General features: G+C 34.7%; 4 protein-coding genes across 6 annotated transcripts; all 4 read right to left on the bottom strand.

Moving 5' to 3' along the window:
* Nucleotides 1-40: 40 nt before the first annotated feature.
* On the bottom strand, nucleotides 41-2,869 carry nmd (no mitochondrial derivative). Of its 3 annotated transcripts, none has more exons than XM_066728472.1 (7): nucleotides 2,742-2,869; nucleotides 2,334-2,574; nucleotides 1,780-2,022; nucleotides 1,515-1,716; nucleotides 1,256-1,452; nucleotides 999-1,174; nucleotides 41-915 (listed from the first exon to the last, which is right to left on the bottom strand). In XM_066728472.1, the coding sequence occupies exons 2-7, from the start codon at nucleotides 2,487-2,489 to the stop codon at nucleotides 747-749; spliced, it is 1,143 nt and encodes a 380-aa protein (XP_066584569.1). In that variant the 5' UTR covers nucleotides 2,490-2,574; nucleotides 2,742-2,869; the 3' UTR covers nucleotides 41-746. The 3 variants fall into 3 exon arrangements, with proteins under 3 accessions (XP_066584569.1, XP_066584571.1, XP_066584570.1); XM_066728474.1 differs by having other exon boundaries at nucleotides 41-886; nucleotides 1,006-1,174; nucleotides 2,742-2,864; XM_066728473.1 differs by lacking the exon at nucleotides 2,742-2,869 and having other exon boundaries at nucleotides 2,334-2,730.
* Nucleotides 2,870-2,993: 124 nt separating this feature from the next.
* Nucleotides 2,994-5,336, bottom strand: LOC136774290 (UPAR/Ly6 domain-containing protein crok-like). The gene is made up of 3 exons (XM_066728477.1): nucleotides 5,102-5,336; nucleotides 4,661-4,846; nucleotides 2,994-4,363 (listed from the first exon to the last, which is right to left on the bottom strand). Exons 1-3 carry the CDS (start codon nucleotides 5,175-5,177, stop codon nucleotides 4,152-4,154), a joined length of 474 nt encoding a protein of 157 aa, XP_066584574.1. The 5' UTR covers nucleotides 5,178-5,336; the 3' UTR covers nucleotides 2,994-4,151.
* Nucleotides 5,337-21,631: 16,295 nt separating this feature from the next.
* LOC136774624 (uncharacterized) lies at nucleotides 21,632-24,032 on the bottom strand. Its single transcript, XM_066729031.1, has 7 exons — nucleotides 23,924-24,032; nucleotides 23,453-23,600; nucleotides 23,034-23,103; nucleotides 22,762-22,962; nucleotides 22,558-22,695; nucleotides 22,140-22,316; nucleotides 21,632-22,030 (listed from the first exon to the last, which is right to left on the bottom strand). The coding sequence occupies exons 1-7, from the start codon at nucleotides 24,030-24,032 to the stop codon at nucleotides 21,845-21,847; spliced, it is 1,029 nt and encodes a 342-aa protein (XP_066585128.1). The 3' UTR covers nucleotides 21,632-21,844.
* Nucleotides 24,033-25,107: 1,075 nt separating this feature from the next.
* On the bottom strand, nucleotides 25,108-26,081 carry LOC136774051 (uncharacterized). Its single transcript, XM_066728114.1, has 4 exons — nucleotides 25,914-26,081; nucleotides 25,681-25,818; nucleotides 25,414-25,587; nucleotides 25,108-25,341 (listed from the first exon to the last, which is right to left on the bottom strand). Exons 1-4 carry the CDS (start codon nucleotides 25,959-25,961, stop codon nucleotides 25,159-25,161), a joined length of 543 nt encoding a protein of 180 aa, XP_066584211.1. The 5' UTR covers nucleotides 25,962-26,081; the 3' UTR covers nucleotides 25,108-25,158.

Genomic DNA, 26,081 nt, shown 5'->3' with positions numbered 1-26,081 from the left:
CTCTTTTGATTCTAACAACATCTGTATTCAGCATTGTACATTCTGTAAAATTTATTAGTTGAAATATATTTAACTTCTTTGTGCCATTCATACAATAAACATTAACAAGTTTGTTACTGAGCTAAAGAAAGTTATCATGCAGTTATCTTGGAAGTATTTTAGATTTTTATTTTCGTTTTCAATTAACTTACACGCAATTATCAAGTATATCGTTTAATGACTATTTTGTTCATTTTTAATGAAGCACGTAACAAAAAAATTTTCATTGGAAACAAAATTAAAACTAGATAAAAAATTATCTGTATAAGTAATTAAAAGAAGATAACAAAAACTTTTTAACTTTGAAATCTATTTTTTTTCGCTTTCAAAAATTTTGCTACAATTTGTAAGCATTATAAAATAAAATTAAATTATCAGAACTTTATAACTATTGAAATATTTGTTATTTACTTTTTTTTTAATATAAAATAAACAGCTTAATACTTTATGTAAAAAAAATTATTAAAATACAATTCATAGACAATAAGAATTTCAATGGATTTAAATGGTAAAACGATGTATTTTTCTAATAATGAAATTTTAACATGATTTTCTATTGGTAAACAAGCCTATCATGAAATTTTTATGAACATCTATTCACATCTATGAGAAAATAGGAGCACTTCATTTGAATGTTAATCACTAGCCTCCCTTACATTTTGATAGAAAAGAATTTGAATGAACCTAATATAATTAAAATTTCATGTTTAATCTAAATCTAATCTTGCAGAATTTAAATGTTCTGTATGAATCTTCGAAGCTTTCATTTTTTCTAATGATGTGTTGAAATCATCCATTGTAATATCACGTACAATGTCTTCAGCATCTTCATCATCCGTACTATTATCTACTTGTGAGCCGGAACTTAAAGCATCTCTATAACAATGAAGAGGAAAGCGACGTGATAACTATTTGTATACAATGATTTTTAAAAAATTAGAAATAAAAAGTCTTTTTACCGTGAACGATCTTTGAGGTAATCTCTAATGCGATATACAGCAGCATTTCTACACAGTTCTTGTAAATCTGAGCCAGAAAACCCTTGTGTCTGACTTGCTAGTTTTTCAATATCAACATTTGCAATAGGTTCATTCTCTAAAATTAAACTCAAAACTTGGGTCCTTTGCGCTTTATTCTAAAATAAGTGTTTTTAAAAGAAAAAAGTAGAATTTTTTTAGTCATGACAGTATGTTTTTTAAATTATACCTATACTCACAGGCAAGCCTATATGAAATGTGGCTGGCATACGTCTCAGTATTGCCCGATCTAAATCTTGTGGTCTATTTGTAGCACCCATAATAATTACAGTACACGAGGGATCAGTTATTAAACCATCCCATAGAGACATAAATTGCGCCTTCATCATAGCCGTTGCTTCATGGTCCTGAGATGTACGTGTTCTTAAAAATGAGTCTACAAAACAATACTTCTACAATTATTTTATTTGTAATAAAATTATGTTTTAATTATATTACCTATTTCATCGATAAATATAATGCATGGCTGAAGCTTAACAGCTAGTGAAAATACAGCTGCTGTTAACTTTTGACTTTCTCCATACCATTTATCAGTTAATATGCTAACATCCAGATTAATAAATCTTGTTTTACATTCTTTAGCTGTAGCTTTTGCAATCATTGTTTTTCCACAGCCTGGTGGCCCATGGAGCAAAACTCCCTATAATTTTTAATGCAATAATATTACAGAAAATTAAAAGAAACTTTGATTTGAACTACAAACCTTAGGCGCTTGAGTTAAAAGAGAATTTTCAAATAGTTTTTTTCTTTGTATAGGTAAAATTACTGCTTCTTTTAATTCCTGTATAACATGTTCAAGTCCAGCAATATTTTTCCATGTTACCTTGATATCTTTAGGATCTACAAGATGACTTGCAATCATCATTTCATAATCTGTCAGTTGGTCAGTATCGATTGCCAAAGCAGAATTACTTGTTTTAGCCAATTTACGTAATTGTTCTTCTGCCTGAAACAATAACAATTATTGTTTTTACTAAAATAATAGTAATGATTTCTTGAACTGCTTAGAACCATTTGCTCCACTTTTTCAATAAATTTATTGAAAAATTACCTGATTAGTAAAGATCTAAGTGAATATAGCTTACTGTAGCTTGTGACTCATAAACAAATTTATCAACAAGCTAGAATAACCATTCCTTAATTATGAAGTGGATCAAACTGGTACTAGATTTGATTGGAAATACCTTTTATTGTATTATTGTATGAAGGAAACATTGATAAAGTAATTCTTAGCTATCAATAATTGAATAAGCCTACCTTTTTCTTTGCTTTTTTCTTTGCTTTATTTGTTGGATCAAGTTGATTCATAATAAATTTCATTGTGAAGAAACCAAGTGCAGTTACAAAGGATAATCTAGCTACAAGCATTACAATCTCGTAGCGTGATACTCCAGAGCCATCCGCGATGTTCATTATAAAGAAAATCCTTTAAAATTCTGCAAAACTAGCGTTATTTTTTAAGCTGTTCCGAATCCACGTTGTCTTAGAAATGCCTAACCTATAATAAAGGGAAAATTAACTGTAACCAATCGAACCACTGAACCATCTTTAAATTCAACAGACGCAGCTGAGTCTGCTTGTAATTCGATTTTATTTGACGATAATTGTCGTTAATCGTTAATTAAGAATGAAATCGATAATAAATAATATATATAGCTTAATTACATCTAGCGAATATTTATCGATCGCGTTAAACTGCATACTCTTCTCGATATAACAATAGCACTGTCGGTCGGTTCGTGACGTTCAGTTAACTTCAGTTCAGTTCAGTGCAGTGTAGTCAGTGTACTAGTATATATGTATGTATATATGTATAAAAAGGTTAATATGAGCATTGAGCGTTTTTGAACGCATGTGCAATTTGTAGTGGTAAATTGTGGGAACTTGATGGAAACTCTATCGTCTCTATCATGATGTCCATGACCTTATAATTCTACTCTTATTCTTCAGCGATTGTAACTTATGGGGTTTTAAAATATCAAATAATGTTAAAACAGTACCTGGTGGAAATAAATATTTTTTGACTTTTTTACTCAAAGTTGTCTAAAAAACAAAATTAAGCTATAATAAAAATATTCGCTACCACTTGCATTCCACTGTGTATACAAAGTAGCCCTAGTTTTAATATCAAACTGATCTCAGCCATTTATATCTAATAATTAAATCATTCTTTTTTACATCAGATTCTACTTATTTGTTAAGTTTAAATAACACTTTATCATTATAATTTTATGACTTAAAGTACCTTAATGATATAACAAATCAGAAGATTAAATGGTTTTTAAAATCAGTTATAATAAAATAACTGTTAGAGCTCATAATATTGTAAAATTTTAAATTTAATTTTGCTTCTTACAAAATTGTATAAATTTCTCTAATATAATTTTCTTGTTGAATTTTAGCTAATTTTAAAATATTTGCTAAGTTTCTACATAAACTGCTATAGTATGACAACAGTTATCTACTTTACTAACTTGATCTATTTAAAAGTAAATAGAATTTGTCAAAATATTTACTACCATTATTGAAAAAAAAGCTATATGTTTAGACTTCTTCTCAACCAGGTGCTGCGTATTGAATAATATGAAAAAGAATTATCCTAGTTAAAAAGAACAACTGTGGTATATATATGCCCTTATATTATTAAAAAAATACTATTAATATAAGTTTTTTAGTTTTTACAAAGAGTGTAGAAAATACGGCTAAACAGAACATTACTGTATGAATATTCATACTGTCTATTTTCACTTATGTTAATAGATAAAATTGTGATTAATAAAGAGACCAGTATTCAACAATTTCATTTCTATTATATATAATAATACTTAAGCTTATTAAACAATATGCTTCAAAAAATTCAATATTCTACAATTATACTTTGTAGTTCTATTCAATAAAAGTTTTAACTTCTTATACAATAGAGCTAACAGTTAAAATAGAAAAAATTCTTACATTGTACAGATAAATGGACGGAATAATGTCTTGTAAAATAATACAAGATTTTGTACAATATTGTTAAAAGTAAACTCTTTTGAAATATGAAATCTATTAATTCCTCTCATTCATTGTAAAATATCATTGCAACAGTAATATTGAAAATAAAAGTGTTAGTGTGAGTGGAAGAACTGCTGAGACTGAACCAGTTGCTTTGTTGCATGAATCCTCAGAGCAGTAGCATTCTTCCCAATAAACTCCATTCTCGTAAACACCCCAATTGCAAACACCTGTAACACTGGTAGTAGCTACTGATGCACAGCGGCGAATCACTTGCCGCCATCTGCCATCCCCTAAATAATTCAAAAATGATATTTATTTCCATTATATTGCACCTATCTTGTAACATAATGTATTGTTGTTTAGGATACAATTGATTAGATCAGATACAGTGAGTTTTTCAAGTATTACATTTGAAATATATAACAAAATGTATTGTCATGTTATGCTACATATCAAATATTTGTCACAATAATATGAATATATAAGAATATTACAATAATAAATATTTATGCAAAGTAATGAATCTCACATGCAAATGATCAATTTTACCCAGGATGACAGTATATTGAAAATTTCATATAGCTTACAGATGAAACCACGAGGACTTTGATGTGTAAGTTTTACACAAAACGTGCCAGGCATATGAGACTCTTCGCTGTTACAATCTATTGCAATATTTCTTTCTTTATCAAATTTGGTATAAGCTCCACAAATGTCTGTACCCTCAGGATCAGTATCACTGCTACATTGATAGCATCTGATAGCTTCGGAGCCTAAAAGAATAATATAATACAGATATTATAGCATTTGATATACAATTATGTATATAATATTAAATTATGCTTTCTGCTATCTTTTGATATTAAAAGCTTTGTGTTTCATTTAACAAAAGTCAATGAAAAACATTCGAATTAATTCCTATTAATATTAAAATGGTAACGCCCAATGTACAAGAAATTCGCTTAAAATAGAGCCACTCCTTTTTTTCACAATTTACCAAAGTTTTAATCCACAATCAAACCTCTCACCTACTACTGCAAATAAAAGCAAGATACAGCTATAGTTCGTTATTTGTTCACTAATAAACATTTTCTTCTTTGACATATTTTCAAAGGTTCAAAACAATTCAACACTTTTTAAACATCAACGTGTAGCGTGTAGTAAAATAAACGTTACTGGTGATGCACACTTATACTACACTTTCAGTATATTTCTCAGTAACACGTAATACATTTATACGCGCTACGCACAGAGCTCTCGTCCGTGTGAGCCACCCTTCCGTCGCTTCCGTCTCACCCAGTCTCACCGAGCCACGCACACTATTCCAATAACACGTAAAGAGCTTCGGCTTAGTTCGGTAGACTTCGGTGCACGTCGGGTGCAAGTGCTTATTAAGGGCCGCGACCTTTTTGTTCATGTTTTTAAATCTAATTTCACAATTCGCAGTACGATAAATATTACTGAACAGAAATTCTTAACTTAAAAACTAAAATAAATGAATAAAACGGCAGTTTACCTTAATAAAAGATCTACCATCGTATTTTGCGGTCAATTTACTATAACAATATGCATTTAGAAGAAATTATAGAAATATCGTATGTATTCGCTATTGGTATTAACGTGTTTCTATAAAAAAAGACAAAATTAAGTCGAATTAATAAATGACAAATTAAAAAAACATGAATAGAATGATAACTTTATAAAAGTTAAATTCAGTACATTTTTCAATTAAATATAACAACATATATTTAACAATAATTAGAAAACTTTTCTTTTATCTGTGTGTATGTGTATGAAAAATTCAAGTTTAATATAGATGATAAAGAACATACAAAAGAATATGAACAAAGTCACACATTTTCTCATTAAAGATTTTACCAATTTATTCTACGTTCAGAAGGGCATACATTTGTAATTATTAAAAATAGCTGCGTTAACTCCAGACTTATTTGTACTTGTGCATTATAGACACGCATTGCACAATATATACAAACAAATTTCCTGTAAAATTTACGATTAGACAATACAAAAACTTAAAATGCTTCAAGTACTACGGGAACAATAAAAATTTTATGAAAAAAAATAATAAAGTAATTTTTACCGTGCTGATTAATTTTCTCGAATTCTTAGCGTAAATTTTACTATATTAGTCCACATTAATAATTATTATAAAAACTAGTTATCTATTATAATAATATTTGTCACAATTACATTATCTTCAACTACAAATTTACAACTAATTATTTTTTCGTAACTTGTAGCAAATTCCTTTAATTTTTTACAACATCTCTATGAAATAGTCAGCCACAGATAATTTGTAGGAAATTTATGAATGTTCAATTATCCCATGTGCGATGCTCATTTATAATGAAGCAATAAAAATATCTGCACCAGAGTACATCCTCTTATTAAAGAGGAGGATTCATGCGAGTTGATAATATGGTCGATGGTCGTTAGAGAGTTTAATCGTGACGATAGAGAGCGTGAAGGACGAAAGCGCAGTGGTTGGTATGCCGCGAAAGCGACATGTTTACACGACATCGGTTGGCATGAACTTCGAACATGACACGCGCGTGTCTCTCCCGTGTCTAATTGCGAATTGCGACGCGACTCGCTCGGCGGAAGGAACAGACGTTGAGTTGGTATATACAGTATATGTATATATCTATAGCTTACCAGTTGGGATATTCGGTATAGGTTAGGTATATCAGAGAGAAGTCAAAGGAACGGATAAGTCTGCGCCTGATGCTCCACCTTTACCAATACTTGGAACATCCGCCTCTCACCAACACAACAAACCCATAGAGACGTGCATGCATGCGCTTCCTCTCGACGCTTTATACCCGCCAAAGCTTCCTGAAAGCTGGGATCTCTAATGCCTGCGGCATTTCTCACCATACATCCTAAATAATACCATACAAGCCGCAAATTTTCTTAATTTCCTCCTTTCAGTTTCAACGCTTTCCTTTTACACGACATTCTCTAAAATTGCACACACGTACTATAGTACATCCTTGTTACTTCTTGCTAGCTTGGATAAGAAATGGTGCTTGTCTCGTTCATTCTAGCAACATGCCTGCTTGGGGTTGCAGCATCATGTGAAAAACACGCTAGATCTTTTTCTACGGGCTATGAAACTGGCCAACGTAGATCGTTGTTACTTGCTTTTTAGTATTTCGCAAGCTGCAGCTTTGTCTCATGGAAATAATCTTTCAAAACGGGACAGGGCTAATAAAGCTTCTTTTTTTCTCCAAACTACAGTCGATTAATTTAACCTGAATATGAACTAAAAATGCGAACACACGAGTAAGCGGATCATTTTAAATTTGGGAGATCGGGGGTAGGTTTTATAGACAGTTTTTAGACCGCGGAGTATAAGTTATAGAATAAGGTTTGTGATACTTATAGAATTTCTTTGTTATATATTAGTTTTGATACAAAAAGCTCTGTATGTTAGAATTTTATTGGTGAAAAGTGGCTGAATCGGCTCTGACGTGTATGGTGTAACGTACGTATATAATCAATTGCGTAAAAATGTTAAAAGTTGTTGAGAAAAGTTGATCAAAATTATAATATGATTTAAAATTGTCTCTAAAATAATGAATAATTTATAGTTGCTATCGGAGTATAGGGTTCAATGATCTATTGTGATTATGCAATGTTCTTTCCTTAAAAGGATCACACACCCTACACTCCTCCCTGTGCTAATGTAAAATGTACTTTGGCATAAAAGCCAGATAAACAGAGTTAAAAATAACACGAGAAAATTCATCGGAGGATCGGATTTCAGAATCCAGCTGGATAAATTTATTGATTTTTGTGCGAAACGAAGAGGCGAGGGGTCAGGCAGATAGTCTGGCTGGCGAATGAGCACGAGTCGTAGAAAAAATTTGAAAGACGTTAGTGAAAGGGTGCACGTGCAATAGATCGAAGTGGCTTTTGCCCTTTTGGGGAAAAACTCGTTGCAAGCAAGACGAAAGTACGTAGCCGCCAGGCTGACAAACGAGTTTTTCCAAGTTTTCCGACTAAAGCTTGCAAGCAAAGCCTTCCTCGAGTTTCGAAACTTGAGTATTTTCCTCGTTCAATCAATCGTTGAGCAATCTAAGACTGTCTCCGCTCTGCGACATCTCTCACACGTTAACACAGATTTTTGCATAAACGATAATCACTTGGATATACATATATACATGTAGCATATATATATATATATATACATATACTGTGTATATGTATATATTCTACAACGGTGAGCGGATTTTACATCTAATAAGGATAACACAAGGCGCGCGGTGGGTACAAAGTAGGCGTGTTTCTGCAGGTTCGAATAAATAGAATTTGCCAAGCCTCGACATTAGAGTGGTGACTTTACTCAAGGAGCGCATAATGCGATTTCGCCTCGAGTGGCTTCGCGGAAGTTCGAGGACGGATCGAGAGAAATTTGAATAAAAATACCACCTCCCCCGAGGCTCTCTTTCGTTGAGGGAAAATAAAGCCCCAACATTTCCTCTGCCCCTCATTTGAACACCAGAGTCCTTGGACCTCTTCAGACACCCAGTTTTGCGATAGTTTGCTTTTTTCCTGGAATTTAAATTTCACCAAATGGATAAAATATTTATCAGCACTAATGCGTGTAATGCTTAACTGTAAGTAGAATTGTTTATTATACTATATAGTGAGAACTTGGAGAATGTATATAGACTATAATTCTGAGGCTTTGGGGATTGTTTGTAGGTGACACTGGGATTCGTGTCTCTTCTAATGCAGGAAGGAAAAGGGAGACACGTTGAAAACCATCAGAATTCCTGAATACATTCTAATACACTCAGTTCTTCTACAACTTTTATACCTACTTTTTTATTAAAATTTACGTTTAACCAAATGTACCGAAAACCCAGTCGAATGAGTAAATAATTTATTAGCTCTAGTACAGTATATATAATAAAAAAAAAATTGTGCAAGTGTTTATAATAAATTATAGTGGTCTATACATAGTTCAGCGATAGTGTAGGTTATATAAAATCCTTAAGTGTTAAGGGAAAGTAGGTGATAGGGTTTCTCTCTCGCGTCTCTTCTAATGCACGGAGGAAAGAGAGACGCGTTAAAGGCCATAGTTCCCTGGGGACTGGACATATTCAAACACACTCAATTTTTCTATGGCTGTTCCTACTTTTTTATTAAAATGTACATTTAACCAAATGTGTTGATACTTTTTGCGATAGATAAATAATTTATCAGCACTAGTACATAGTATATATAAAATAATTATAATTGCAAGTGTTTATTATAAATTATATTATACTATACATTAGTTGAGCGACAGTGTAGGTTATGGTCTTGAGCGTTAGGGATTGTGGGTGATTGGGCTTCGCGTCTCCTCTAATGCATGGAGGAAAGGGAGACTTGTGTAAATTTATGCAAAGGTATTCGCCGTCGAATTGGGATGCGGTTTGCGATGAGTGGAGCCCCAAAGCGTTATGTGCGTTTGATGGAACCGTCCAAGCGTTGTATACAGCCGCACGCATCTGTCGCCTCCACGATAACCATGCAAATTCTACGATCTTCCACTTTAAGTTTGCCTTACTTCGCTTTTACTCTAATGCACTTGTACAAACTTGGCAATTCTCCGTCTTGACCTGGAGCCCTTATCCTCCAACTCCATGCAACGTCGTAATTTAGCCATTTTGCCCTGACTCGCAACATTTACGAGATCTGCTTCTTGCTTACTGCAAACTCTCTCATTGTTCTAATCCTTCCCCCTCTTAATTACAATTTATCAAACAAATTTTCGCTGTGTCTTTGTTATTTGTTTCGTATCGCTCGGTGGACACTGCATTTCAATACGGATCTTCTATTAATTCTGAATGATAGATGGAAGCAAGCTGTTGGTTCAAGGAGATCTCTAAAACTTGTCAGTACAGTGTGGCAGGAAAAGGAGTGGAAGGAGGAGAGGGGGGGGGGGGGGGTAAGAGAAGCACTATGAATTGCTCTCCCTATCGAGAGGTATGATCTTGAATCTTTCATTGACGTTCCGGGATGGGAAACGTTATCGAGGCAAGTCACGATGGATGATTTTAGAGAAAGCATATATATGCACTGTAACTCTTAGATTTTGATAAAGCTTTGTAGGTTTAAAACAAGATTCAGATATTTATTTTTCAACGTTGTTATTCGTATTCGGTTATTTTTTTATTATTAATAAAAATTAGGTACTTTATATCAGCTGAACGGTGCCACTGAGAAGTTTTATTTTTTAGTATACAAAAGTCAAATCAATAAAACAAAATATATTAAAAAAAATCCGAAAAAGATTTTGAGATTTACTTTTTTCAGGCTGTTCGAGCGTTGGGTGCGCACGTACGCTTTTCCATTTTCGAATAACTTTTAGGGACATCTCTGGAGTATAAGCCATTATAATCCGAGGGTTACTACAGTTCACGTGCTTCTCTTGTAGTCTCATTTCCGTCATTTCGACGTCCGATTTTGCGTGCGTTTCGGTCTTAATAAGGCTTTTGCTATTCACTGTAAGAATCTAGAGAACGAATCGCGCAGAGAAGAAAGAAATATCCTGATCAAAGTCTGATGGTCCAGACAGATTTCAGATTCGTTGCATTTTATGAAATATCGACGAGTTTCCTGGTGCTTTAAGGAATGGGTCTCGTAAGAGCGCTGTTAGCTTGTAAAAAGAAGAAAGTTGAAGCTAGAAAGGGAGAAAAACCATCGGGACTTTCCAATATCAAGCCAAGACGCGCTCGTTCGGCCGTGACAGGCATTGCTAGAGACATAATAGACTCTGGATAAACGAGGAGCAGTATTCCTCTCTAGGATAAAGTTCAAAAAATTTTTTTCTCCTTTTCTCCATCTTTATTTTTCTTGTAGACAAAAGAAAACTATGCTTTCTTTTGCACCAAGATAATTCATTCAGATCACATTTGAGCGCGAAACGAGAAACTTGTTAATAGCAATCTCTTATATATTATTAAAACAAATGCATCGTGCAGCTAATACTGCAGACTTCCAAGTCTGATGAAAAAATATTTTCCATTTAGTCTCATACCACCTGTATATCGACGGTAAAGACGGTACATAGTAGAGAGAATGAAGAGCGAGAAAGGAAATGGAGTGGGGGAGTAAAGACAACAGCGCCGAAATGAAAGTCTAGGATGCTGGGGCTATACGAAAACGATGCCAAAGTGGGCGGAGAAGTTTTCTATAGTCTCGTCTATACTTTATAGTCGATTCTTTTTTCGGACGGGCCTTTGAAAAATCAGAGCTCCGATGTGCGTCAACCCCCGCGAAATATTTGCCGCTTCATTGGTTCCGTTTGATGAGTAAATTCTTTTTGAAGTCGCTTCGGTAGATGCCATTGGAAAATAACCCAACAGAAAATAATCAAAATCTTTTTTATCCTTCGAATGAAAAGTTTTTATTTTTCAAGGGTCCTCGAAAGTCATAAGGATGTAAAGGATAAAACGCCTTTCCTTTCGTTTGTCACGTATTCTTCTTTTCAATTAAGAAATTCCTCGACATCTCAGAGATTTCGCTATAGTTTAGTTCTGATGTGTATAGTGATTAGAAGTTAAAAGTAAACTAAGGCTGTTATTAATAGAGAAGTAGCGATGGTTGGTTTTAGCCAAAAGGCAAGGATCGAATTGCAACGTCGATATTTGTCTTGCAGAGATATATGTTGCTCGTGTTTGCCTCATTTAGGAGGTAAGGTGTAATTTGTAGTTTGGTATTTGCTGCGAAACTGCCTGATTTGCCTCAGGATTTATCTGAAGAATAAATGTGAATTGTTAAGGGTGTTTTGGGCGTTGGTTAATTAACTTATTCCTTTCTAGGGTTTGCCTAGGTAAGTGTATATAATATAGTATATATATAGAGCTATATAATATATTTGGATTATTTATACTTGTAAATAAAAATATACGATACTGCACTGTCAACCTCATTTGTAAAGTATGATATATATCAAACGCATATATCATTTCACGTCACATGTTTAGTGTAGTGAAATAATTTATAACTACTCGCAATTTAAGGATCAGATAGTAAAATGATCAAGGGAGATTATTGTAGAAAAACTTTGAAAAAATATTCAAATGTTTAAACATTTTCTGTGATATAGTGATTGTACGATTAATTCATGAAATCCTGAAATTTGTATATGATGCAAAGCAAACCAAGTAGGACCTGTCGATACGGTTGCATCATCCCATTTTTCACCCTCGTCAAACCAATCGGATGGCACGATTTAAAGAATTTTATAACTTTCTATAGGAAGCCGAATATTCGATTTATAAACGGACCGTTACTAGCTTAAGGTCTATTACTAGGTTAATGCGAGTCCTTTAAAAATTGGAATTTCGTTTTTACTAGATTTTTAATTAAAGTAAGGTATATATATCGAGCATCTGGCATGGGTCTCAGAGTCTACAATTAGTTGCTCTAAACTCTGAAAAATTTCAATAAAAACTACCTAAAATAAAGAAAAAATCCACAGTGTTTTTTACTCTACCCACAAGAATCATCTATATGCAACCAGTGCAATAATTCAAGATTACCCTGTAGATATTTGCAGAGACAGGATGGATGAATATCAGAGATGAAAGAGTTTTCCTTTGTTGAATAGAATAAGACTTTATTGTCTCAATATCTTTTAGCGCATTTATTCCTCGTTTAATCGGTCTCCCAGGGGTAAATGAAAGCTCAAACTGTAATTAAAATCATCGGACTCTACTTTTTCTTCCGGTTCTATTACTTTTCTTAATAAAGACTTATATTAGATTCTTGGCTACGAGATGGTCATTGAGGTAGGGGGAAATAATGTGGTTCGGAAAGGTGATAAATAAATTAGCGGTGCTAATTGACAAATCGCTAATCTTACGGTCCGTTACACCCAAAATGGTAACAAATGTGAGCAATAAAAGAAAGCAAGAAGGCGGACAGGCAAGCAGAAAAGTAGGTTTTATGAGGTTGGAAAACTGGAAAATCACGTTCCCATTTTTTTTTTATTTCCATTCTGGCTTATCAATTGATTGAGAAATGTTTGCAGCATTTTAAGCAAAAATCTTTTATAATCGTATCGATTTAAGAAATATACCTAATATACGTGAGGAATATCGGGTTTCACTGATAGCACTACTCGGTAGTGGTCACGTTTCACTTGATCAATCGATAATCGGAATAGCTGTCATTTATTTTATGGCCTCCCTACCGGAGGTACTGTATACGACGACAACTAAGACAAGTGATTCCTCTCTCTCTCTCTCTCTCTCTCTCTCTACAATGGAATATAAGCAATGGCTATCCAACCTGACGATTTTCAGACAATATCATTCATTCGTTGACTCGCTACCGTTTTGCTGATGTGACTTTAACGTGCTTGCTCTTAGATGAAAGATGCATCAACGTTTCGCTTCCCTCTTTTTGCTGGCCTTACGTAATGGAATTCCACGTCGTATAGCTTCGAACGAGACAATCGCTCTCGAGCAAATTTTTCTAAATATATTCGAAAGCATCGAATTTGTTAAACACTTTTACCGAAGCGAAGAACGAGTCGAGGAAGAGAGTGGTGGTTGGTTCCTGAAGAAACAAAGTTTTTTATGCATCGAAGATAGTCGTGAGTGATCGAACCAGTGACGAATGGGACCTTTGGGGGTAACCGGTGACGACATTTAGAATCGCTGCCGGCTTCAGTATTGTGATTCAGTCTATTATGGAAACTCGCAATTTTTCCGATCTCGGTATACGCGAATGGTTCCTCTGGTCTGGCGGATGCAAGTCGAATGGAAATGTCTGTTTACTATGTAAAGCACCACACTCGATTACGTCAGAATGTCCTTGTGCTTTTTCTTCCTCTTCCACTCCTTCTACCAATTTCTTCTTTTATTTCTTCGGATCCCGCTTGCTACAAGATCAGAAATAGGAAAAAAAACACTTCTGAAAGCCGAGAAAGAAGCTTTGCACGATCTAAATAATTCCTCTAAAAGAGAACCAGATATACTGATCTTTGTATAAAAAATGCCTATCGTTATACCAAAAAGCAAGACCAAGTGATATTCCACTTGAATCGTGTGTGTGTGTGTGTGTGTTTGTTTGTGTGTGTGAATCAAAGCACTCTTATAAATAGTAGTGATTTTCTCCTCGTGAGTCGAAGAAACCATTGTGTGGCTAGATTTACGAAAATATTCTTTATTGAAAATACACGACCACTTAATTATTGACAGACTGAATATTTCAGGTACAGGAGAAAGTTTTCCTTACGACTAAAGGAATTTTAAATTATTATACTAATTATAGACTATTATATAACAGTAAGATGTGCAAAATTGTATGTTCTTTAAAGAGAATAGTTAATGTTTTTTGCTTTTGAGTAAAATAGTCTGGTATAACAGGTTAGAATAAAATTAATGAAATTACCCCTGTCCTTTTATGAAATTTCAAGCAGCGAAGTAGTACTTTGTAGGTTCGCCATTCAAGTATCCCAAGGGCACACGTCTTTGAAAATATTTGCGACACACATGGGGGTAAACTTCTTATGCATGTACATATACGTGCTATAAACCAGCTGTATCTTATGGGAATTCTCTGAGAATAATAAACAATCTGACTGTTAATCTTTTTATCGAAGCATATTTTATTCCCTCTCATGCAAAGGGTTGGAAAAATGTCAATTTATTTGAAAATAGTGAATTGCTAAGCTAACCCTTGCACATCCGAAATTACGTGCACTGAAAAGTTCAGCGCGTTAAACTTTTCGATTTTGCTCCGTATACAAGGCACGTCCGTATTTTTGTTTTCCTCCTGCTACTTTTTTATTACTTCTTTCATCCTTTTTTATTTTCTTCCTCCGTTCTTTAATAAATGTACACCTATAGCTTTTCGCTGCTCCTCGCGTCACTCTGCTCACCAGTTACCAGCTACCAGCTGCAGTTTACTGTCTCCAAGATTAAGGAACTCCTAGGGATTATAGGTCATCTGGAAATAGGCGTCGTGACTCAACGTCACGTTAACTACTGCTTTCCTTACTGCTCGTCAGCAGGAGAGGCACTAACTATTCCAATTAAATTATCCTACCATCGGAAGTAGTCTTTTGGAATTTCGCAAGTTTTTGCTTTTAAACAAGCTTACTACACTCTACTTGCCATCTTCCAGTTTTCTGTCGAGTCTACATTTGCTTACAGCTTCTTGTAATTTATCTTGAAAGGCGAGCGTTGAATTGAAAAGTGGTAAAAACCATTTCTCTTCGACAGTACCTCGGAGGTCATTCCTTCACAATAATGCCAGAAATAGAGGATACTCTCCAGGTCGGTAATGCGAGTACGCGTAATAATAAGAGTTATCGACTGAACTTATCCCAATTCAACGGATTTCTCTCTGACACTGAAATATCACAGTCGCACGACCCGAACACAATCTGCTCATTTGAATTTCTTCCTTTCAGGAATACGTTCTTTTGGACGTTACTCCCCCAAATTTACCGAATGCCATTTTTACGATTGGACTTCCTGCCCCGAATTGCAAATAATGTTCTTTCAAATTATCCAAAATAAGTCTTACTTAAACTCGAATTTTTATATAGTCAGTTTCTTGGTTTATATAGGACATACCTATTTATATCGATCTTGAAACTGTTAATCTTAAAATAATTTTACATTATTAGAAAGAGTCTTTCCAGGCTGTGAATATGGATAACCTGAAATTCCACACGTTTCGCAAAGTTCTCTTGCCTTACGAGCAATATAAGTTAAGCAATTAAAAGTTCCAGAAATTCGTCTAATACTCCAGCTATTCGCCAAGCAGTTAAAACAAGAATTTTATTTTTAAAAAATGTTAATTGATTAAATTTTTAAACAACATTTAACAATACTTAGCCTTATACCCCGATATAAGCCTATTGATATAATGTGTATTATATTAACTAATGACTTTAATAAAAACAAAAAAAATAATAAAAAAATTGAAGGTAAAGAGAGAAATTTAATTAGTTTCTGAGAAAATACAATGTTCCATTCTCCAATTTCCATCCTTACACTCATATCCTCAATATTTGAATAATATGCTTATATGTTAATTGTGACCATATTGCTAGCACCACGTTGGTAAAATGGATTATTATTATATTTTTAAAACTTTTTTCTTCATTATTTTTAATTGAAGCATTAATTTTTTCATGCAACGATTAGGTACCAACGGGTCGGTTAATAATACCCAGATAATAGAGCTATAATTTTCTTCTCATATACTTCAAAAGACATAATACGAGTTAATGTAAGCCATATTAGCCCTACATTATATGGAGTAGGTGAACAATTATCGGTAATCCGGAAATTTCAATTAGGATCCATTCAAGCTATAATTGAAAAGTTTTTAAGGATTTAAAGGAATAGTATTAAAAAATTAAGCCTGCAGTATTATCAAGGCAAAGGTTTGAATTTTCCTCATTTTTGTAACATGATAGCAGAGAAGGTTAAATTTATATTTCTAAATATTTATACAAATATATTTGTATCAGAGTAGGTGGAAATACGAGCATATTCGCAATTATAGCTACAAAAATACAAAAGTATTCCTATTTGTTGGTGCAAATACAAATACGATAATTCACGTATGTACAAAGTATATGGGTCTTTTAAAAAACTCAAGGTAACATTCATATGACCTCAATACTCCTCCCCAACTTAAACCAAAGATACTGCCGGATAGATGTTTAAAAGTACTTTTAAAAAGTCCATTTCAGATTTCTCTCTAAAATGCATAGTTTTCGAGATACTCGACCGTTGCCAAACTTTTTGCCAGCTTATCTGGCACTTACTTGTAAGTTGAGTTTTTGCACCAATCTTTATATTCGCAGAAAAATATTCTTAAGAATAAGAATTTCCCAGCTTCTGTATGATAGTTATACATATAAATAGATAATATTCTTTCTATGTCTGTCGAAGAGCATTTATAAGACGAAATAGACGTCCATCAAAAGTCTTGAAGAAATTTGATCCTTTCTCTCCCAATACATTTGTTATCGAAAGCACAGCCTAGGGGAGCTCAAACGAATTCTCTAATATCTTAGCCCTTCCAGCCAATAAAGAGAACGCGACAGAAATTTTGAACAGGGATGACTAAACTAACAATGATCACTGATGGATTCGTCAGCCTACAAATGGTTGAAAAAGACCGGACGGAGACTTTCGCAAACAAACCCTTTAGATTACTGAAGGGATTTAATCCAGCTTGCCAATGCCTCCATGCTGAAAGAGTCTTGCCAGCCACAGATCTATTATCTTCTCGAAGCTCAAGGCGAATATCGTTCTCAGTCCAACTAAATGAAAATTGTAACCACAAAATGAAAAATTTGCCAATTTATAAGAACGCTTCTCACTCTTTGAACCGACTTGAAATTAAAGAACGAATTAAATATTTACAGTCGAGGTAGGAAAACAGAAACGCTCACGTCGACCAGTATAATGACTCAACACTGGAAATTGCAGCTTGTGTGTGGCTAGTGTATTTTTATTTTCATTTATCCAGAGAGTGTGTCATAAAGATTAAATTTAACAATCAATATGTGTAACGGATAATGCGAAATTCTCTTAGAAATTTGTTAGTAATCCTTCTAATATGCTCCTTTTATCCACGTATGCTTTTGGTTTTCGGATGTTTCCTCAACCATTGTTTATCTGGCTACCTCCGTCTACCACATGGTTGCAACGTTCAGTGATTTGTCACGAATAGTCAGCAAATCAATATGGTCGATCGCAGTGACCATTCGAAAGCAAATACTAAATCGAAATTCGAGTATATTTATCAACAAAAATGATATTATTATTAACTACAGCTTGGATAGTATATATTTCTATTTATTCATGGAGTCATACGCAGTTAAATTTATATAACAATTAATATCTGTAACAAATAGTTCCAAATTCTCTTAGAAATATTTTAGTAATCTTTCGAAAGCTTCTTTTATCCACGTATGCTCTTGGCTTTCACATTTTCCTCAACCATTGTCTATTTGACTATCTCTGTCTTCCATGTGGTTACCACGTTCAATGATTTATCACGAATAGTCAGCAAATCAATATGGTTGATCGCAGTGACCATTTGAAAGCGAATACTAATCGAAATCCACATATACTATATATATTTACAACAAAAACAATTTTATCTCACTAAACATTTTCATCACTCTCTACCTCCAACAATTACACTATTTTGCATTTAATGTTTAACCGAGCTTTCGCTGGAGAACGAAAAGGAAAAGGTAAAAATGGTTATCACGTATGCTGACGTAGCAGTTCGAGGGGTATGACCGGTCAGGAAAAAAAGGGTCGGAGTTGCACAATGGATCAGAGCTCATAGCCATTCTTGAAGAACGTGAGTAAACACTGATCTAGACGCGTGATCCTAATACAATCTTGCCAAGAATACTTTCGTAACGTATATATCTCGCTTCTCATCAGATAGAGACATTACTTATGAACGCGTTCACGTACAAGCTTGTGTCTGCGATTAATATCGTGGCAATTAATAAGCTGCGCTAATTATTCGTTCATCCTGACATTTAATTAGATCTAGAGTAATGGGGGTAAGAAAGATAATACCTGCTCGTGCACAGGCATAAATTTCATAGATCGTTCTTCTCATATTTGATCTCTCGTTATATCCTTTGCCTAACTGCAGATAAGTTTGCATCGAACTTGTTGTCAGTTTGATAGGAGTTAATAGCATATATCAATCTATATGTATATATATATGACGAATGGTCGTGTATGCGTCGCATGGAGAGGAGCTTAAAGGAGTCGGGATAAGGGCAGGGAATCACCCTCTAAACCAGCGACGATGGCAGCTGACTGATGTGACCCGTTAGTACACACATGCTTTCTCTCTTCGCTGCTTTTAAAGTATTGGTTCATAGCACACTATTGGATATCAATAGTAGCCGAGGGTCCATTTATTCCGCATCTCACTTCAGCTCCCACGTCATTTGTCTATCGCATGCTCGCACAAAGCATTCATTTCTGTCTGGTGTAATGTATGCTGAAAAAGTCCTTTGTCCAAATTGTTGTTTAATTTTCTGCAAGAACTTATTCTTGATGACATCGAGAGGACTTTAATTAAAAATTACACGAGTTTATTACATGTAACACAGGTGGAAGCCAGATGACAGGACTGGAAACTCTGGTCGAGTCAATGGACGTAAAAAGAGGAGGGTTTTGATTAAGTAACAAGCGGAATAGATATGTCGGGTCCACGTGTTCTGTGGAATCCAGGCAAGTTACTGATAAATTGCTGTACTTGGCCTGTAAAGAGCAAAGCGAGTAGAGGAGATACTGGGGAAAGGTCAGAATTTAACTCGGCCAATAGGAGCTTTGATCTTCTATGCCAAATGTGGAGTTGGTTGGATCTTTCATTCTCTCTCTCTCTCTCTCTCTCTCTCTGCACTCGCCAATTTCAACTGGACTAAATTAGCTTATATCACCAGCAATGATCGATATTCAGTTTATCATCAGAAATGAAAAGATGGAGTCCCAGTGAATGAAATATTAATCATTTTCATAGCTATAGCAGCAGAGGCCTTTATATCGTTCGGAATGGAGAATTATTGGAAGAAAGAGCAACAATGTTAAGCTTTTCAGAGGGAAGCTTGTTAATTTGGTTCAAGCTTTGATGTACGATGCCAAATGTGCAACATTTATTTGGCGTTGGTGGCCAGCCTGGTTTAGTTGCACAGCTCCATATTCCATTGGTTAGTTTCTCTAGTCTCTCGAAACTCCATTACGACTGCGAGCACTTTCAAAATCAATATTTAAAACGTTAATAGAACGCTAAGCAGCAATTATAAAACGATTTGCGTTGAATAACAATAATACTTTCTCAAAGTGAATCGATACTTTTATTCTTTTCCGTTATTGTGTCTTGCCTACTGTCTTACGGTAATTACTCTTTTATTACGTTTTATTTTTCTAAGAAAATTGAAAAAGTTTCCAATTTCCTCCCTAGCCGTCATGGATTTTCATCAATTTGTTTTAATCCTGGTATGAAACCGAGATGGCTGGGAATGCTCGCCGCCCAATTATTGCTTCCCCATAATATGTATATATATATATAGTACATAAAGGGACGGAAATTAAAGATTCTCTTCATGTAAATTGCTACTGATACGATTTGCCGGCAATTTGAATGGAGAACGACCATAATGTTGGTTAGCATAGATTTGAATAAATTGTAAATTTTGGCTTCATTAAGTTGCTCGAATTTTTATAACTTTTATATCAATCAAGGTTTTTTTAAACAACAAACTGTAAAAGCTCTATGCACTCTTTTCAGGATATTATTCAAACTATTACTCTATACAGACTTGCATCGAGTTACCAGGAATAAAAGTTTCATTCGTACCATTAATTATACGATTAATTAGTTGCTGCAACATAGAGTGAGAAATTGGAATGAAAATAATCAATAATTACGAAAGATAAAGTAGATTTAGGAGAGGAGAATGATGAAGTGAAGGAAGAGTGGAGTAAGAAGAAGGTGTAGCTAGTGAATGTGTCAGTGACTGGCCAGACAGAGGAGAAGAGAGTTGAGTAGAGCCGAGTGGGAATTGTGCGTGGATCAATAAATCGCGCGTGGAATGAAATGGGATGAGATAGGATGGAATGGAATAGGATGGGTTGGGATGGTACGGGATGGGATAGGGCAGGAAGGGATGGGATGGTCTGGAAAGGTAAAGGACGAAAAGGGAAAGGACAGGATGGTTCACTAGAGACAGTACGAGTAACGAATAAAGGGAAATCTTACAGAGAACAAGAGTGGGCTTCGATAATTGGACTGCTACAGAGTTAACCGATTTATCCATGACGAAATACCGACCTGCCATTCGCGATCTAACTCTTATACGAAAAACAACTACACCCCCATACTTGTTTACTTTATCTTGACACTCTTGGCACACGATACTCTACGAATCCTCTAACTATGATTAGTCTCCCGAGTCTCTTTATTACTGTAGCCATGAACAAGAGCTTACCTGGCAAATTGAGATTAACCCTGTTCACTCCATGTTTCGTACACCGCACAAATCTGTTATTATCCAAGCGATTACATGGAAAAAGATTTCTCATTGCAATAATTTTCTTATTTTTTATAGTGTTCATAATTTTGAGTAGGTTAATCTTAGTCTCTCATTTCTTCCAGTACTGTCCATCTCGTGTAATGCTTGTATGTGTAGTATATTTATATATATATATATATATACCAGAGACTATTTAAAGTCTAATTAGACATAAAATCCTGGTCGTTTTTCCGTACGAGCTTCGCTGGACGTAGCAGAAACTGAATGAGCGAAATAGAGGCGGCTAACGAGCCGGATATACGCGTGTCCCAGGACGATCATTAGAGGATACTGTGCAACCAGCCGCGAAATTCAAGTGAAAATGATACGAAAAAATGAGAATTAAAATCTTGCATTAAACTTAAAAAAGAATAAATTTAGCGTGAAACTTTGGTAAATGAAAACAAAAAACTTTCCATCAATCTCTGCTCGATGTATAAATTATTTCGAACCATAGAAAGGATGTTATAATTTATTTCTAAACCGTTTAAGTTAAACATTCCTTTTCAATTTGCAATTTATTTTTTATAACGTTGATTTGTGTTTGAAAAAAATATCCTTCTGCATGATTTTAAGGCATTTCCTCTTTGTAAAATGAATAAGTAATATTACAAAAATAAAGACATTAAAAATTAGAGTCCAGTACGGTTGCAATTTGAGTCAGTCAACAACCATCTAGCTTCGTTAACTCTAGCTCTGTGAATAGTTCCACCAATGGCTCGTACTCCTGCAAAGTACTGCCGCTAGTCTCAAGCCTCATCAGGAACGTTACGTAGCCGCACCCCATATCCTTGTTCGTTGTAAATTTAGATGGGAATTTGTAATCCTCCAAGGTCCTTTTACCAGCAAACTGTCCAATCCAACGAATAACACATAATCGTATATAATGTACATGAACGTGTGAGCTACCGACACCAATACAAAATAAAAGCAATATCATTGTTCAAATAATCAGTTACCTTCTTAATAGGACACTTGATCCCCTGTAGATTCAAAGCTTCTGTCATTTTATATTTAGCTTGGGACGATGTTTCATTCCGAATGGCGTTTTCCAGCATGCTGCAAATATTCATCTCATTCTGATTGGCGACTTTTGGATGAATCGGTCCATTTCTGTTGCCAAAAATCACACGTACCTAAAATCCCATTTATAAAAGCTAAATGTATATCAATGAGAGAAAAATCATTTGATTTAAGCAAGTCTTTCTTTGAACAGTGATTTTAAAAAAGTTGCTTGATATTAATTTAATACAATTCAGTATATTAAACATTACATATATTCACATTTTTCCATATTTAATTATCACTATTGAATAAAATATTTATTTGAATAAAATAACTTTTTACAATATACACGTATTTTTTCCAAGAGCTCACCATAATGTTTGAATTTTTCGTAATATCTTGCTTGTATTCGATGCTATTTGGATTTCCATTTTGCCCAGGATACACTATGATGTAATCATTGTTCGTGCTATTTATATGATATCCTATTTGCTTAGCGCTGTAATCATACTGAAACAAGTAGTGAAAAGGTTACCGAAATGTAATCGATGCATAAGTTTGTAAGCATCAGCTTACCAGCTTTGCCGTAGCTGCATTGATAAAAACAGTCAATAGAATGAACCGTAACATTGCACGGGGCTTCAGGTTTTCGTACCAATTGCACTTTAGTGCAGCCTGAGGTAAGTAAATAAGCAATTTCCTGCCTATCACCGTGCCTTTTTTCAATTGCGCAATGATACAAGCGATGCTTCGAGTTAAATAATTGGATTGATAATACTAATAGCTCGGATAATTAAGTTGGAATGGAAATGTGCTATACAGGGTGTTCTCTAAATTTCTGCTCTTACATTTGAATGTTCTGCTGGAGAAGTTAACATTAAACTCAACGATAAAAATTTTATACGCGTGTATTTGCATCTAAAAACATTCATTTAAACTTACAATTAGTGCTTTTAGGGGGAAGAGAGAAATTTCTTAAATAAAAAAATTTATTTATTCAACGTGGATTAGCTTCTCCGTTATTTAGCCTTTATATATATGAAGCTGGGCACGCCTACAGCAGTATATCTGGATGAAAAAGCAGATATGGTCGAGGTGGCAGTAGCTGAACGAGTAATAGTAATTTTACTGGAAGGAAGGAGATACGGGAAGGAAGTAGGTGGAGGGGCTTCTTGTCTGGTCAATTTGCATGGGAAACGGAAAGGATCCTCCTCCCACGTCTCCTTCGCATCCTTCGAATCGTCTGACCCAATAATACACGACTGACCGAGCGAACGGCTGGAATTCAATTATGCGAATGTATCCGAGCGCAACCGCGAAATCGGTTAAGTTATAAGAAACTGGTGAGAACATATAATAAGTAAACAATGCTATCAGTTTTATTGTTCTATCTCCAATTCTTGTTATCAATATTCCTATAGTTTAAATTATACTATATTACGCACCATATACTTCGGGTTATGAAAAACTAATAAAAAATAATAATTAAACAATTTATTCATGAATTTTATTACACAACCTCAATTTTTTTATCGATATCCCTCTTTAATCCACTATATTACATACTCTACTTTAAAAACAGTAAAAAATACTCGTTGAAACTCCCATAAACTTTTGCTCGTTTTGATTTCGCTTTGACGACGATGGATGAAATGGCTAGGAAAATGAGAAATTTATGAAAGAGGCGTAGCCGTTGGCTGAATAGGTCAACTAAGGCCGATTAATTTGCGTGGGATACGCGGTGTGATTTGGCCAAGTTCTGTTATAAGGGGTAAATTGCTTCTGCTGGGCCAAGCGTTTACAATTAGGGATGAAACTGGAACAATGGTAGCAATTGAGAAGGCCATTTCATATATGTCTGTTTATCTATTTAGGCTTTGTATATATATATATATATATATATAGGAGGAGAGAGACAAAAGTCCTGTAAGAGCTTAATAATCTGCGCATGAATTGGTAGGCTTTGGGTATAGCGACGATAAGTGAGTGGTAGGAGAACTGAGAAGGAGAATGAGAATGAGAATGAGGAGAAATGCGTTGAAGTATACCTTGGCAAAATTGAGTATCGACCGTGCGTTCCGCAGTCGCCTCTGTAAATGTTCGGTCCGCAGGGATTTTGGGAAAATTTGGATCGTGGCCAACGATGTAGCAGCTACGTCGACTCCTAATACTTCCTCTTCCTTCTGCATTTGCAACAACCTTTACACATCCTTTTCCTCTCCTCTCCGCTCCTCTCCGCTCTTCTTCCCTTCGCCTCATCCTCCAATACCACTCTTTCTATCTCCACGGCTCACTCCTCTCCTTAGGGCTTACCATTTTGGCGTCGGCCGAGCTTCCCAATGGAAAAACGATGTGGCATCGCTCCTCCCACTCCTGCCTCTGCTTCTGCATCTCGTATATTCTGCTGAATGTGATAAGCTCATTGAAAAATGGAGGCTCTCCTTGAAAATTCATGAGCATCCTTCGAAACGTAAACGAATTCCATGCGAATATTATTGCTCGACACCAGAGGACAGAATTTCACTGTATATGGTATAATTGCTCGCTGGCCCCTTCATAAAACTCCACCATTTGTTTCCTCGCAATATTTTTTATTGCTTATCGTTTCACTCTTAGCGTTATTCTTTTTCTAGTTTCTGTATTTTTTAAACATGATCTTTTATAATAATGACTGGATGCTGTGGTTAGGTGAGACTTGTTTTGAAATTGAGCTTTCCAAATGAAGCTACTTTACTTATTTTACATGTGATGAAATTAAAACGTTTATGTTTGTGCAACATGTTGCTGGAATGGTACAGTTTAGGGGAATAAATTTAAAAAATTATGGCATTATCAGTGTTTATACAGAGGCTATATAGAAATTTAAAAAATGTATATAGCTGAGACGTTTTATGTAAGGACGTATATGTGAACATGCAGAACACCTGTTTCTTCGCTTTTATTACGGTTTTACTGGTAGCTTTTGAACACTCATTAAACATTTTGAAGTTTACAAGCCGGAGATGAGGACAGTGGCTCGAATTGAACCCACACCGTCATAAGCGGAGTGTAACGCTCTTTCAGGAAGACGTCGAAGAAATAATTGAAGACATCGCAGGTCAATGGGTTGTCGGTTTTAAATATGTTAGGATGGTTAAAATTAATCCGACGTAAGCTCTAAAACATTAATTGAAAACTTGAATATTCAATTTGACAGAGAGGTATTATATACGAATGAGCGAAACGTACCGGTTTAATCGGACAGGATTCACCAGTAATGGCCAAAGCATTTTCCATGTTGAAATTAAAAACTGGCTCCGAAAGTTTGGATTCGATACCATTCAGAAACTCACAAAAAGGTATACGGAATGGCATTTGATCGTATCTCGCGTGATCATGTTCACGAGCAAAGAAGTATAACACCTAGAAACGACAAAAAGCAACAAATAAGATAAAACATGATAGAAGGAATGCATCTGTGATTGGTTATATTAATGAAATTTTATTAAAAAATACCTCTATTGGATCGTCATGGTCGATTTCTTGTTTGTATTTAATAAAACCATCGTAAACAGAGAGATAATCATTATCGAAGCTAGTTATATTTATAAATACTGTCTTTGTATGATACTCGTAATACGTTTTTGCTGGTCCCTATAGATGAGAAGATAAGCTAGATTTTAATCAGCTGCTGAAAAAAGAAGAGAAGCTTCGTGGACAAAATATAAAAAGTAAACCAATCAACTCACACTGAGTACTGCCAGTGGAAGTAAAAGTAGAATCACAAATTGATGCATTTTCTGTTAACAATGAATAAATACTCGCGATCACGAGCTTTTTTACCTCAAACACGAGAGGCACATGTAGACTAAAAAAGAAATATTTATTCTGCTGTGCGTTACGATGTCGTGCTATAA

The sequence above is a fragment of the Prorops nasuta genome, unplaced genomic scaffold (genome assembly GCF_024137725.1).
Source record: "Prorops nasuta isolate Cenicafe-Biocafe unplaced genomic scaffold, Cenicafe_Pnas_1.2 PNAS00006, whole genome shotgun sequence".
NCBI lineage: Eukaryota > Metazoa > Arthropoda > Insecta > Hymenoptera > Bethylidae > Prorops > Prorops nasuta.
The sequence above is the reverse complement of the archived record's forward strand: the minus strand, read 5'-3'. Positions and strand labels throughout refer to the sequence as shown.

Bases quoted from the DNA above. Each gene is read 5' to 3' on its own strand.
- nmd (XM_066728472.1), bottom strand. From the start codon at position 2,489: ATGAACATCGCGGATGGCTCTGGAGTATCACGCTACGAGATTGTAATG. The intron at 1,717-1,779 runs GTTTGTAGTTCA...TAAAAATTATAG, and splicing joins TTTTAACTCAAGCGCCTAAG to GGAGTTTTGCTCCATGGGCC. The intron at 1,453-1,514 runs GTAATATAATTA...ATTGTTTTGTAG, and splicing joins TATATTTATCGATGAAATAG to ACTCATTTTTAAGAACACGT.
- LOC136774290 (XM_066728477.1), bottom strand. From the start codon at position 5,177: ATGTCAAAGAAGAAAATGTTTATTAGTGAACAAATAACGAACTATAGC. The intron at 4,847-5,101 runs GTGAGAGGTTTG...TTATTCTTTTAG, and splicing joins GCTTTTATTTGCAGTAGTAG to GCTCCGAAGCTATCAGATGC. The intron at 4,364-4,660 runs GTAAGCTATATG...TGAATTATTTAG, and splicing joins AAGTCCTCGTGGTTTCATCT to GGGATGGCAGATGGCGGCAA.
- LOC136774624 (XM_066729031.1), bottom strand. From the start codon at position 24,032: ATGGCCTTCTCAATTGCTACCATTGTTCCAGTTTCATCCCTAATTGTA. The intron at 23,104-23,452 runs GTCAGTCGTGTA...GAATGTTTTTAG, and splicing joins GAATTCCAGCCGTTCGCTCG to ATGCAAATACACGCGTATAA. The intron at 22,317-22,557 runs GTGAGCTCTTGG...ATGGGATTTTAG, and splicing joins CGAAAAATTCAAACATTATG to GTACGTGTGATTTTTGGCAA.
- LOC136774051 (XM_066728114.1), bottom strand. From the start codon at position 25,961: ATGCATCAATTTGTGATTCTACTTTTACTTCCACTGGCAGTACTCAGT. The intron at 25,819-25,913 runs GTGAGTTGATTG...TCTCATCTATAG, and splicing joins TTCCACTGGCAGTACTCAGT to GGACCAGCAAAAACGTATTA. The intron at 25,588-25,680 runs GTATTTTTTAAT...TGTCGTTTCTAG, and splicing joins ACCATGACGATCCAATAGAG to GTGTTATACTTCTTTGCTCG.